The sequence below is a fragment of the Zonotrichia albicollis genome, chromosome 2 (genome assembly GCF_047830755.1).
Source record: "Zonotrichia albicollis isolate bZonAlb1 chromosome 2, bZonAlb1.hap1, whole genome shotgun sequence".
Lineage (NCBI taxonomy): Eukaryota > Metazoa > Chordata > Aves > Passeriformes > Passerellidae > Zonotrichia > Zonotrichia albicollis.
In genome coordinates this window covers 54,334,260-54,348,588 of record NC_133820.1, presented here as the reverse complement: position 1 = coordinate 54,348,588, position 14,329 = coordinate 54,334,260, and the positions used below count along the sequence as shown (strand labels likewise).

At 40.6% G+C, this 14,329-nt stretch overlaps 1 protein-coding gene across 4 annotated transcripts in view; it reads left to right on the top strand.

Moving 5' to 3' along the window:
- The window catches only part of PDGFD (platelet derived growth factor D), a 137,749-nt gene that overhangs the window by 66,805 nt on the left and 56,615 nt on the right, over positions 1-14,329 (top strand). For 2 of the 4 annotated variants that reach the window (XM_005482579.4, XM_014264022.3), the window contains exon 2: positions 12,069-12,255. In XM_005482579.4, coding sequence (XP_005482636.1) covers positions 12,069-12,255 — 187 coding nt within the window. Of the gene's footprint in view, positions 1-12,050; positions 12,256-14,329 lie in introns of all 4 variants that reach the window. The other 2 variants (XM_005482578.4, XM_005482577.4) reach the window with 1 other exon arrangement.

Here is a 14,329-nt window from a genome sequence, read left to right as displayed (position 1 = left end):
ATGGTTCTCTGCATCCATTAAAAAGTAGGAAGAAAAAAGAAAGGCATTTTATTTAAAGCTTTATGTATGAAATAACCAAGCAACTGTGTATGTGGCTAGACTTGAATTGGTAAGTTGGGGACCACCAGTCCCTTAATTAAAGTGAATGAATCAGGGAAGACTCTCAGCCTTTGCTTTGCAGCTGTAGCAAACAAACCCTCAGCTGGTGGGAACCTGGGGTTCTGCTGGGCTTTTAGGGTCTCTGGATGCTTTTTGGGGAATGCCACCACCTTCTGCATGTCAGGACTGACCCGTGCTGCTCCTGGGCAGGGAGGGAGGGAAGGAGAGAGAGAGAGAGAGAGAAAGAGAGAGAAAGAGGGAAGATTGCCTTCTCTTTGGCAAATATGTGCTGCACAAATCATGGTAGTGTTTGCATATGTCAGTGTGGGCTTAAAAAGCTCCTACGGACCTGTAATTGAGAGAAGTGCAGGGATGTGGGCAGCCTGTGCCATTGCATACTCCATCGTGTCCATAGCCCGTGATGCCCCTGCGGAGTGCAGTGAGGGTGATGGCTCTGAAACACTGCCCTTCGTTTTGGGCAATGAAAGGGCAAAGACTGGGCTGGCAAATCTGCTGTGTGGGAAGGAGGTGGCATGAAATGGCTTGCTGTGATTCCACCAGTGCTCTTGGAGCCTCCCTTAGCTGGTGTCTGCTCCCCTCCCCTACCGCTGTGGCCAAGTCCAGCATCTCACTGGTCCTTGCAGCTGCCCAGTGCTGCTGTGAGCAGAGAGCAGAAATGGCCAGTCATGCAGTGTATCAATGTCTGTAACAGCTCATGAGGTTTGCCAGGTGGGAACTTTGTTTTAGTAGCAAAAGAGAAATGAAGGTCTAAGAAAGATGGAGCTGTTGTGAGATGGGAAGCGCCTTGAAAATGCAAAAAATGAACCACTGTAAAGTAAATCAGTACATAGGCCGGCAAATGATAGGACAGTAGTACTCAATACTTAAACTTCTCAAACCTGATTTTAGTAACATGCAATGAAGCTGTCATTTACCAGAGTTGTCAGTTACGTAATTATAGTTTATACTAGATGTTATTTAAGGTCATACTTGTGTTATTTTCTTATTTACAGTCTAAACTATAAAAAGACCCAGAACATTTCACCCCAGGGAATCCAAAAATGGTTGCTGCTATGTTATCTAGAGTGTCTGCTGTAAAGTAGGACTTCTGAAGTCTCTAAATCAAGAAAGGTTTAAATTTTCATCCTTTGATGGACTTTTCTTCCATGACTTCCATAGAAAAGACTGAGATAAACTAAGGACGAATAAATGAAACAGGTTGGAAGTTCAAACAAGAAAAAGAGTGGTCTCTGGAATTCTCGCCAATAAATAGATATCAGAAAAACACAGTTTTGACACCAAATTTGTCATTAATCCAGCTTTCATATTTGTTATTCCAAGATTATTTTTTTTTTCTTTCTTGTGTCAAACACATGAATGAAAACATTTTTCTCACATAGTATATTCCATTGCTGTTACAAGTAGAGATGGTTTTTTTTGTCTTAGTGGACTGTAATTCTAGATGCCAAAAAATATGCAAAGCCAGTTGAGTAGAAGCCATTTGTTTGGGTAGTCCAAAGAGTGCCAAGGTATCCTTATGCATTTCAAGCATTAGTGTGGAAAACAGTTTTTGCAGGAAATGGTGCAATATGTCCCTGTCTCCCTTCAACAGCTCTGATACAGAGTGTTAATGAAATGATGTGAGAGTACTGTATTTACTGGACTTTCTCACCCTTTTTATCTCCCTTACATAAGCCTCTTATCTGGCTGTTCTTTGCCAAACAGCTGCTCGGAGCTGTGTTTAATAGTCAGCACGCAGCTGTGCCCTCTGAACGGACAGGACCTCAGCACATGGTGTTCACCCAGATGTGCAGCATCACTATCAGCACAAAACTAGGGTGACACAGGAGTAAAATAGTCCCCTTTGACCTCCCCTTCTAAAACAGATGGAGGTTAGACCTTCTCACCTGCAGGCTGCAGGCCTCGGTGGCTTGGTGTTGATCTCTTGGGTTTCACAGCCTCTCAGGAACCTATTCTGGTCATGCCTCAGCCAAGCATCCAAGTCCTACCTGCTGTGCAGACACGTGCATACCACCACTGTGTGCATTTCTCCTTTTTTGCTATGCAATCTACATCAGGAAGTGTGAAGCAGAACCTGAGATTGCTCCCTTAAATCCTCTGCCGTGATATCTACAGGCATTTTTCCTCAGTATTATGCTTTCAGCTAGGTGGGGGCAAACTGGGTTTGGTTGGTTCACCGTGTCTCTCTGGAAGCTTAAATGTGAAGGGGTGCTGGTTGTGTCTGCTGGTTACCCTTGAGTCATCTCATGTGTCTTCTGAAAGCTGGAGGAGTGAAATGTGTCCCTTTGTGTTCCTGCTGGTGAGATCTGTACCCAAAGCTGGCTGAATTTTTCATTGTAACTGCTGCATTCTTCTTTTAGTCAAACATTTCACTGAATCCACAGTCAAAGATGACTTTGAAGTTTGGCTTTGTCTCCAGTGCAACTGCACAGGGGACTCCAGCTTTCCATTTAAAAGTGAGAGTTCATTGAAGGTCTATGAAAGTGAAGGATTATTTAATTACATCCTGATTTGCCAATGGTATACTCAGCCCTGCTCAGAGCATAAAGATACATAATGTCTGCTCCCCGTGGAGTCTTAGCAAAGTTCTAGTTATCATTGCCTCCACACAGGTTTCAGCGTGCTTTCATCTGCTCACATAGAATCTGTTGTGCCTCTAACTTAAGAAACTTAAGAGTAAGTAGGCTCTTCCTTTTTTTCCATCAACATCCCCCCATACAGCCTAGAAAGAATGTTTCCAATAACTTCCTCTTGGTAATGAGCCAAACAGCTGTTTTTCCAGAAAGGGCTTGGGAAGCTGAGGTGTGTAAATCAAACCTTTGGAGATAGCTCTTTTTCCAGTTTTAGTTTTGGCTTATGGTGGTCAGGATGTGTCTGTACTGGCATGATAGATGATTGCTGCCTGTGGTACAGCAGCTCCTGAGCCAGTGGGCTATGCTGATACACACCAGTATCATCTTCCCAGCCACTGGTCCTAAATATTGGCAGTGAATGAGCTCTTCTGCACTCCAACCATGTGTAGTTTTGTTCCTAGGTGAAGGACTAAAGAAATGTCTAGATGATCCTTCGGTGCAAGATCATAACAATAAAAGAAAGCCATAGCCAAGAATTTTATGTGCCTGGAAACTTCGTTGGATTGCAGTATCTATCCACATGACAGCTCTGCAGCATTCTGATGCCAAACCTCCAGAGAAAATCCTAAGCACTTACAGGAAAGATCCCCCGCACTTCAAGTTCTCAGTACTTTCAGAATGCATGAGTTAATTTACTTTCCGGACTGGGAATTTTGTTTCTCAACATGGGTTTTATCTAAATGATGTAAAGCCGTGCCGGTGGCCCTGCTCGTGTTCTGTCTTCATTCCAGGAAAAGCTCTCAATGTCTTCTGCTCTCCTTGCACCAGTGCTGTGGTTTTCAACAGAGGAAAACTGAGAGATGGGGGCAAAAAGAGGCTGTGGTGTGCTCTGCTCTGGTCTGAACTGTCAGTGACTGACAGAGTGCCTTGGAGTAGAAAGTAGAAAAGCTGCTGGGCCTTTAATTTTTTGGCTTAATCTGGAGTCCTATTCCTTGCGCCAAGAATTTTTCCTGGATTTTACCTCTATCCATTCCTTGGAAAATAGACAAGCCATCTTTGAAGCAATATCCAGAACCTATCTGTCCCTTGAGAGGAGACAGAAGTAGTCTGAATTTTCTTGAGTAATTAGAAGAATCGCAACACAGGCTTCTGTTTCCTTGGAGGAGATTAAGCTGTCTCCTGATTTTGAGAATGGAGTTCATTTTTTAGCTGTTAGGCTACTCTACAAAAAGGAACAGACTACTAACAATCATACTTTAATGAATTGAGATCTGCCTTTTTAGAAAAAGATTAAGGTAACTTTATGGTATTAGGTATTTAGTGCACCTGCCTTAAAGGGACTGAAGTATCCCCACAAGCTTTTATCTTTGTGCAGTTGGTTGGTGTGTGGACTCTAAGAGACAAATAAACATGCCCATGGCAAATGGAGTCCAAGGAAAGGTTGTCTGTTAGAATAGTTTTGCCAGACTTTCCATTGTAAGAAGTGACCTTTCACTCCCTTTCAGAGATTTTAGATCTTCATTGCTGACATGGAGGGTAAGGAAACATCACATCACAAGAGAAAATTGCCTTGATTTGTCTTATGGAACAGATCTCCTTCTACTGCCTAATGTCCCAACATGTGACCTCCACTCTGTAATTGCCTATCTATCTGCTACAATATGTTCAACATGAGAAGACTTTCCCCTTTTGATTGGATTTTCTTTTTCCTTCTATCAGCATTTTTTTTTCTGTAAAAAAATTCCATGTCTTGTTCAGACATAGAAGTGCTTGAGTGAAACAGTTTCTAAAACAGTATTTTAAAACAAATTCTCTTTTAAGACTTGAGCTATGCCAGATTTATGAGGCAAAAAGTCTTTGTTTGGTTGTAAAAAACTGGAAAATAATGAAGGGAAAATGGAAAAGGAATATATTTTTGTATATATATGAATATATATTTTCAGGAGAATTTGAAGGAAGCTTCCCATAAAGGTCTAGTTTCTTGAAGCCACTGCCTAAACAGGAAAATTCAGAGTGTCTAATTCAGAGAAAATTCAGAGTTTGCTGTTTCTTTGCAAAACGTTATGAGCCAATGTCCAGTGTTGGTATTCGTGTTTAATAGCAATTGTGTCTCTAATGGCACCATCTTCTCCAAGGCACTACACGAGTTTTATGTACCAGCCTTCTTGGAAAGATGTTGGCACTCACTGCAAACATCTGCTTTAGTTATCATGTTTCCCTTAAGCTCTTTGCAGCACCAGGAGAACCATTTCCTTCTGTATTTTTTTTCTCACTGTTTCTCAAGGTTTTATGTGTTTTTATGCTCACAATCATGAGGATATATGCATTAGTCTTACTGCACATTATTAGAGCTACACATTCTTGATACACACATTGTCTTCTTTCATACTTAAGAAATCCCAAGGAAAAAAAATATATAAATATACAAACCTTCAGTTTGCTGTTGGTTTAAGAGTCCAGCAGAGGTGCATTGCAACACTACCACCCATCATGAAAGGGCTAGCAGTTAACAAAGTGTTTTATATGTTTGCCTAACATATGTTACTTTTCTAAAGACACTTTTGCTTTACTATAACACATTCAGGGTGTTCTTTTGTGTAGAAGAAAATCTCTATCAAGAAGTCAAATAAAAGCAAGTAATACAAGTCACTGCTAAAACAAACTGCTCTGAGTTTGGTATCTTTGCAAACATAATTAAGGAGTTGTTTTCTCAGCATTCATCTGTGGAAGTCTGGCAAGGCCTCCACTGCAGCAGACAAAAGGAGAGCCTTCACCCCACCAAAATGCAGTCCTGTCTGTTCTTCATTTCAGGACTATTTTTTCAGTTCTGTATGCAAAATGCAATTATTGTGGTGACCATTTCACAGGGAAAATAATATTGTAAATGCAAATAAAACTATGCTTATTACAGTGAGAAGCATAGAGGCAGGCTGTCTCTTTGAATTATGTGCCTGGACTTCCTTATCAATTGCTGATTTACTATTCTCATAAGTGGTCTTTGCTGAGGTCATGTTCAACCACAGACTGTGTACCACCAAGACTAGTGGGGTTGCTCTGCACAGAACCACAGGCAGACTACTAACCCTTCTGTTACCAAATGGATGATAGCTCTGAATTGAATTTTAGATGTCTGGAGTGTTTTCATTCTTTGATACCTTCTGTACTGGTGTTGTGCCCTGACTAATCCTGTTTCTTTCAACTAAAGCTCAATTTTGTTTCTTTTATAAATCCTCTATGGATATATTCTTCTAGCAAAGATCTACACACAGCTCAGGGACTTGGAGTGAGCAGATTACATGTGAGGTCTGAATTTAGCTGAACATGCACAGAGCATCTTTTGATATTACCTCTGTGACAGAACAGGTCGTGCTTTAGATTTGAACTGTGATGTTGCTTGGAGTACCTTTCATGCTCCTGATAAAAAGAGGAGACCTGTTAATAAGAGAAAGAGCAGGTACCTGGAGCTTCTTTTTTGAACTCCAGTGGCAAACCAGCCAAGTTGATAGTCTTTCATCAGCTCCCATGGGATTTAGTTTCACTTTTTAATTGCTCATTTACTGGGTGGTAAGTAAGATGTTAGGTGGTGTTAAAATGCTGTTCTCTTTTTTTGGGTCTTGATCCAGCAAACTCCTTAAGTATGAGCTTAACTATGAGTTTGTTGTGTTCTTGAAATAAATGGGGCTATTGAAGTTGTATAAAGCTGAAAGCAACTTGAAGTGATGTTTTGGATGGATCCACTGCCTTAATGTACTCCGACATACACGTCCTTATACCGGATTGGCTGTTTCTCAGTTTAATGCCTCTATAAGAGACAATTCGTATCTTTTAGCTGGCTGGGAGTGTGCTATACCTGTTTTATCACTGAGCATCCCAATCCTTTCCCTCCTTTGGTTTGCCTTCTTGGAGAACTGCTGGTGAATAGTGATGGGAGCAGAGCTGACTTGCATGAGTTTGGCCTCTGTCATTAAAATGACAGAGATGTCTAGGACTGGTACTACCATATAGGATTATATTCTGCATTAGAAAGCAGAAGTGTGATGTTGTGTTCACTGTCTAGGATTCAGTTTATCGTTTATATCCATTTAAACAAACAAACAAACTCACAAAAAATAAAAGAACAAATCCAAAAACCCCTCTTTTTTAACAAGGAAAATGATCTTGCAGTTTTACATCTTCCCAATAAGTTGTGACCAGCTATGGAATACACTATTTTTACAATGAACTGTGTCATCTTTTCATTTGATTTACATTGAACCTTATGGATAACAAAGTTTCTGCTTATTGCAGGAGAGTGGGGAGTAAAAAAAAGCCAGTGACTGCCTAAACAGGCTACCATAAATACAACTCGCTTGACATTCCTGTCCCTGAGATGAGCTGATTTGTGGTCTGGATTCAAAAGTGTTTTACTGTTCTTTCTCTGTAGATTCAGCTATGTAGATCAGGCTAATTTTCAACTGGAGGAGCTGAAGAGCTATTATTCTCCCTGAAGGTTATCTCATTTGTTTAAAAACTGGTGGCAAACCACTGACTGCTGTATTTATTTATTTTTTTTTAAGACAACAGCAGTGCGGGAGGAGAGTTATATCTGGAAAACCCCCATGTGCAAAATCCCAAGGTCTTGTCCTGAAATAACAAATACTTTCATAAGTAATAAAATGAACTTCACCACGGTTCTCAGAAACTCTCTCCTCAGCTGTACCAGAGGGATGAGCTCATGAGGTTGCACTCCATGACATTTCAGAGGGCGTATTTCTTGTCGTAATACATTCAGAATATGGTATTTGTTCAGCCTTTACTGCTGTATCAAAGTTGGTTAGCCAACTTTCCCAAGGGGAAGAAAGACAGAAGCAAACTTAGAAACAAAACAACACCTTAGGAAATGTGGGAAGTGTTGAAATTCAGAAACCTTAGAAGAGTGGAGCTAAGTATTCCATATTGTTGGTTAGGTCCCTAGACAAGGTCATTTTCTCAGCTCTTCTTCTTTCTGAAGGAATTGACACTTACACACTCTTCTTGCTAGATATATCCAGGAACAGATGTCAGATTAGCTATTATCAGTTAGAAATTGCCGTTTAGGTTGGTTGGGATTTTTTAAATTATCATTACCATTTTTTTAGTGAAGGACTTCATTGCCTGTTGAATGATGATGATGATAAAAGCTTTCTTCTATCTTCTGTCTATAGTAATAGGCATGTCATGACTAGGAGGAGTAGCTTTAAGAGGGAAGTGTTGATGTGTTGCTAAAGGTCACAAGGAAGTGGAGGCATCCAGAGAAAACACGGGATGAAATTAATCTTTCTGATTCTTGCTGCTCCTGCAGCATGGCCTCACTGGGAATGGGAAACATTGGATGCACTGGGCATGCATGGTGAGGCCTATCTTGAGACAAGCACACTTTCCTGAGTATTAGACTGTACATCCCAGTTCCCTCTCTGACACCCAGCTGCACTCCTTGCAGGGTAGGAAGGCAAACACTTTGGAAAATGCAGTTGCCTTGAGCATTTAAATGGGAGCTCCTCTAATTTGGACAGCTGGACTATCATGTATGCCATTATGTTTAAAATTTGTGGTTGCGAAAGAATTAAGAGGGGAAAAAAAGGGAGAGATTAGTTCAGATTAATAAAATATAGAGCAAGCTGCTTCACAATCAGCTCAGACTCTCTACAGGGAATTGCCTCACCGAAAAGGATGTCTTCCAGATTCCTTCCTATTCATCTTCCTTATGAGATAGTTTTTCTCCCCCAGTGCAAGGATGTGTTTGTGGCTTCTGCCATCTAGAATATCCTCCTTCTGTTTATGGCCTAAATGGCCTTTTTGCCTTGTGACTTAGCACCTGCTTTTATTCATTGTGAAATGATTTTGTATGCTTTTTAGTAAATGTGACAGGCAGTGCATTATGTGCTGTCGTGTTTTATTTACTCCCATAAAGCATTATGGAATACAGTTAGAATGTGACATCCAGGACACGGTGTAGTGCTGCATTGTGTTGTGTTACAGCATGGGACAGTTCAGTGCCTTGAAAGACACACTGTCTTTTCCTTTGCCTATGCCTTTTATTAAGTGGGTTTTATCCCAACTTTTCCCTTGGTGAATGTGTGATTTCCATGAACTTCCCCAGTGTATCTGATGAGGACAATACTTACCTGCCTGGAAAGGTCTTATTTTAGTCTCATAGCTTTGTTGATACAAAAGGTACGAGAGTTGCTCATCAACATCTCCTCGAGCTGTTTCCCAGATGCTTGATGATTCATGAGGAGCCAACCTCCTGGGAGCAACTCTGTGTTGACTGTGTTCTATCTGTGAAATCCTAATGAAAATCACCTTAGAAAATTCTGTGGTGTTTGATTACAGTGCTGGCTACACCACTTCAGGTTGTAATTTAGTGCATGGTGAGGAGGGTGAGAGGGAGTCAGGCTGTTTCAGAGCTCCTGAAGAGTCTGCTACAGCATCACATGAGGGCTCTGAATAGCTTTAGATTTCATCCCATGTGCGCTATAGAAACAGTATTTATGGCCATTCGTATAAAACATATTTTATTCCATTACGGAGAGGGCTTTTCCTCAGAGTGGAATATTTGAATATCCCTTATTTTACTACAGTGAGAATTTTCTCCCCATGCTTCTCTCCAGCCTTTCCTCTACAATGACTTTATAATTGCCGCGTTTACCATGGTGGAAATAACAAGCCACTGTGCTTTGATTTGTAAGCTTCATAACACGTGCTGCTCTATTGCTTCATGTACCTGTACAACTTGGATGCTGCAGAGCTGTGCCAGCCGTGGCATTTCAGCACTGGTCTTGGTCAGGTGTGACTGCCTTGCAGGCAGGGCACTGCAGTCTGCACGATTCAGAGTTTAATTTAAATGAAAAGCTGTGACAGACGCTCTTCTTGATATACAAGAGAGAAAATAGTGCTCATTCTCAGTTGGTGTGCTGTGTGCACAGATGTTTTGTTTGGGGGTATATGTATGAGCACATTTCAGAGATACTGTCCCCAGAACTCTTAATTTCAGCAGCTGACAACACGAGAGTAAAGCCTGTGCTAGGAATGCCCAGGAAAAGGGAACCTTTCCCTCAGAATCATGAACCAGATTGAACCACGCAGTGAAGTGCATGGTGACAGAGGGAAAATGACAGTAGTTTGCTGTTCAAGAAAGAAGAGTAATGGACTCTCAGGCACAGGATGAGTTTTGCCATGTTTTACTGCAGTAACTTTTGTTCCAACTTAGGGAATAGTTGTTATTCACTAGATTTGTTATCATCAAATCTGGTTTATTTTTATCCCTTTTCTTGGACGTTTTGGATAAAGTCCTGTGAAATAGTGTCCTCTTAGCGTACTGGGTGTTTTTAGAGTTCATAGGTCCTCAGGATTTCAGTAAGAGCTCAGTAGTGTTGGCTGGACATTTTGTTTCATTCCAGATCAGGGGAAAAAAACCCCACAGATGTCTTTTTTGTCCTTTTTTTAGAGTAAAAGCAAATACAAAACAGACTTCAGCATAGATGTCCCTGATGAAAATTGCAACAAAACTAATAGGTGGGTGGTCTTTATTTTTACCAAATTGGCACTTTTCCAAAGCAAATTGTTTGGTTAAAGCAGAATGAAACAAAACTGACTAGTTCTGCACTTTTTGAACTTGGGCTGTGTTTGCTTTGGAAGGGTGGCTTAGAGTGTGAAAGCATCTTAGAAAGATATCACAGTTAGGTCTATGGGCATAGTTTTATAAGAAGCATAGACTTTTTTCATCTGAGTTGCAGGTTGTTTGGAAGCTAGAATTACTGTGCTGTCAGAAGAGTACAATGAATGGTTAGAAAACCGTGCTTTGTTTACAGCTGCATGCAGGGAGGTATTTACAGACAGGAACCAGTGAAAAGCAACCTAAAAAATAGATGTACTAATCAAGAAGTTTGTACTGTTTGTCTGGATTCTTCATTTCAATGAGCATTTATAAAACAGGTACATTTATTTCATATAAAGAACTTAGAAAAATTCAGTCACACATTAGATTTTATTTTAAAAGTGAAGACTTAGATTAATGTGTGTGACAGATGGCTGCAGCTGGTTGCTTCGGTTTTGTATTTCCAGCATTCACAGAGTGGCCTGGTGGAGATACTTTCCCCCATGTGTTGTTCCTCAGTAGCCAGATTCAGGAGACGGAACCAGTTTTCTATTTCTAATGCTTGATGTGGCATTCAGCAGTGTGGAATGACGTTCAGCTTAGGATAAAGACACCAGAGTCTGTGTGTTTACATGAAAACATGTGTCCAAATTCATGTAGATCCCCATACATCATGTGAGGATGGACCACAGGTAGCTGACCTACAGGTGGAGGCTCAGAGATGCATGTTTTGACTGGGAACTGAAACCTGCTGCCATCTGAATGTTGCCTTGGAGCCTTCTGATCCTCAAAATTTCCCTGTACTAAAGTTGTCAATGCACAGAAGAATGGTTGTTTGCAGTTCTTTGATGCAAAATGACCCAAATTCCAGTATCAGAAACAGCTGGGCAGTGCAAGTGCGTCGTGCAACTGACAAGACATTTTGGCTTTAGAGATCTGGGTCTTGACACAATTCCTGTAATCCTTGGAGCCATGGATTTACCGCAGCAGAGGATTTACCTTGGTAAAAGTAAACTTTAGGAACAATTGAATATTTGTTCAGGCAAAAATTGTGGAATTTTAATTAAGTGAAGACTTGGCTATTTGTCTTGAAGTTACTGAGTAAGATGGTTGATGGGGTAGGATCTGGCCTCATTTACATTGGTATAAGCATGGAGTAGCTGTTTGAGTAAACAGACCAGAGGCAGAAAATGGTTCAAGCCATATAAATAAAAACACGATTTTAAAATCATACATGTTTCTGGAAGGAAATACTTAAGCAAAGTAAATAAATATAAATTCACACATACTCACTTTTCTGCAGTCCTTCATTGCTGCTTTTTTTTGCAGAGGGCAATTGCTCCCTAGAGCACAAAATTTGGGAAGCAGGACTATTTACATTTTTCATTTCAGTCTTTCTTCCTTCATTGTTCTCAAGCTTTTATTAAAGTTTAATTCTGTTTTAAAACCAAAGTGGTGAGAATGAACTTACATAATCAATATAAATGTAAAAAAATAATTGTACATTTCTTGTAAAATAAAGAGTCTATATACTTGAGTTCTGTTGTTCTTACTGTTTAATAGGGGATTGAATTAAGAGAAAATAAGCTGTACTTCCCATTTAATAATAACTGCTCCTAGACCCAACATTTTATAGACTTGAAATGCTAATAATAATTGTGCTGTGTTATAAACTGTTGTGTTTTTTGCCTTCCTGTAACTGGAACAACATACTAATTTCTACAAGTTGTGACTACTAACAGAGAGCAATCACCTCACAGACTTGTACCGAAAGGAGGAGACCATCAGCGTGGCAGGGAACGGCTGCATCCACAGTCCTCGCTTCCCCAGCAGCTACCCCAGGAACCTCCTGCTCACGTGGCGCCTCCACTCCCCAGAGAGCACCAGGATCCAGCTGGCTTTTGATAATCAGTTTGGGCTGGAGGAACCCGAAAATGAGATCTGCAGGTGAGTGCCAAGTGAAAGTTTGCAAAGCACTTCCTAAGGACCACCTTTGAGCTCACTGGCATGGACTGCAAAGCAAAACCAGGGCAGCTCTGGATGGGTCTAGGAAGTCCTTGCAAGGAGGACAGACCTTTAACGGGCCCTCCCAGCTAAAATTGGACTTTGAGTTCATAAATAAACTGAGCTGTCCTGGACCCAAAGCAGTTTTGTCAGGTTTTAGTCCTTCTATAACATTTTAAGCACAAGGTACTTGTATGCTCAAATCCAGCTATCTAACAACATAGGTGCTACTTTAATAGGATTTTGTCCTCTATCACCTCTGCCACATTTCAGCCAGGCAAGAAACGTCTTTTTCAGTAGGTGAAGGGCTCTAGAAGGTTTGAGTGACTAGGTAAGCATTTATATTGGGGTGTGAGGGACAGATAAAAATGTATTGAAAAATAGAATTATGTTCAAATTACTTGCTTATCTTTATTTTTACTCTTCACTGGTACAATTCCTTTTAAAAATTTCAAATGTAGGTCCAGAAATATCGGTGTAGTGATGCATGCTGATGTGTCTGTAAATCTGTTAAAGCCTGCCCTACCATATCCCGGTTGCTTTGGTTCCCCTTTTAAGCAGAAGTGACCTTAAGCTCAGCTGATCTGGTTGATTAACCTAGGTGGATAAACTGTTTTCCATTAGTAAAGTACAGAGTTGAATCTTGCCAGCATTCACTAAAACAGTATAAATCCATGTGTTTATATTTCTTTTATCCAGCTTTCTTTTCTGTGGGAGAAAACAGGCTCAGGATTCCAACGCCCTCCAAAAGGCAGATTGCTGTAATGCTGCTTACTTGAAATGCTCAAGCCTCAGCCTCCAACTCTGCATGATCGTGTTGTTACTTACGCCTTATCTATGCACAGAACTTGGTTGTTAGTGTTTCTGCACACCCAGCCTCTTCTTATCTTATCTTTGTCAATTAATTTGTGTTTGTAGGGCTTGGCATCTCTGCAGGCATTTAGAGGATGGATTTTTTTCCTTATTTTTCTTTGTTAAATTTTCTGCATTACTGATAGAGGGAACCGTTCCCGTAGGTTTGTTTTCCATGTAGCAATAAAAGAATGCAGCCTAAAATTGGCTCTCCTTCCCTGCTCCTTGGCAGGTCTGCTCTGGTGATGTTGGTCCAAGATCAGCAGCAGAGTCAGTAACAACAGTAACCTCCCAGTACCCCAAACGCTTTCCCAGATTCAGAGCCTAATGCACACAGAAGCAGCCTGTTAATATTTACATAGTGGATAAACTGTGGCTGACCTTAAAGCATTGCAACTTTGAAACAGAGGGCTAATTTACTGCGGAAAAAAAAATGAAGTATTGTCTGTCAAAAGTCATCAAAGGTGGTGGCACAGTGAGGGAAAGTCAAGCTGTTACTGGCATTATGTGCTTGGAGAGCATCTTGGAAGACAGTCTGCTTGCTTTTTCCAGAGCAGCTAATTTAGAACGCAGAGAAAAGCAAAGACCTTCCATCATCCATAGTGCTGGAGAAATATCACATCCTTTTCTGCAGTAAAACTTACCCTAGAGTTTCTGGAAGACCTTTGTTCGGGTAGTATTACTTCCAGAGTGAGGAATTTTTTTGTCAGACAGACTGTGATGGCTTTAAGTCTTTTAAATACTGTATGCAGTTGGATGTTTTGCTAATGATCAATATATTTTTCAAAACTCGATCCCTTCTGCAGCTTCAGTCCCTGACAATCCCTGCAGTGCTGCTTTAGAGAGACAGCCAGGGCTGTTTTAATTGAAATGAATGCCGAGAGCTAAGCATGTGCTTGAAGGCATACTGGACAAGTAATTCAGGACCTCTGCACCTTACCTTGCTTTTCTGTTTGCTTTTGACCTTAAGCTTTTTTCTCCACAAACTTCCTAGTGTTTTCTTTCAATTTTTTATTAATGCTAATTATTGTAATTTGCATACTATTAAGACTGACCTGATTGAAATTCATTCAGGCTGAGGAATGAAAAGGTATATTTTAGCAGAGCTGTATTTCTTCAGAGCTTCTGAAGAAGGAGAGGAAATATTCAAGGTCTTACAGAATGT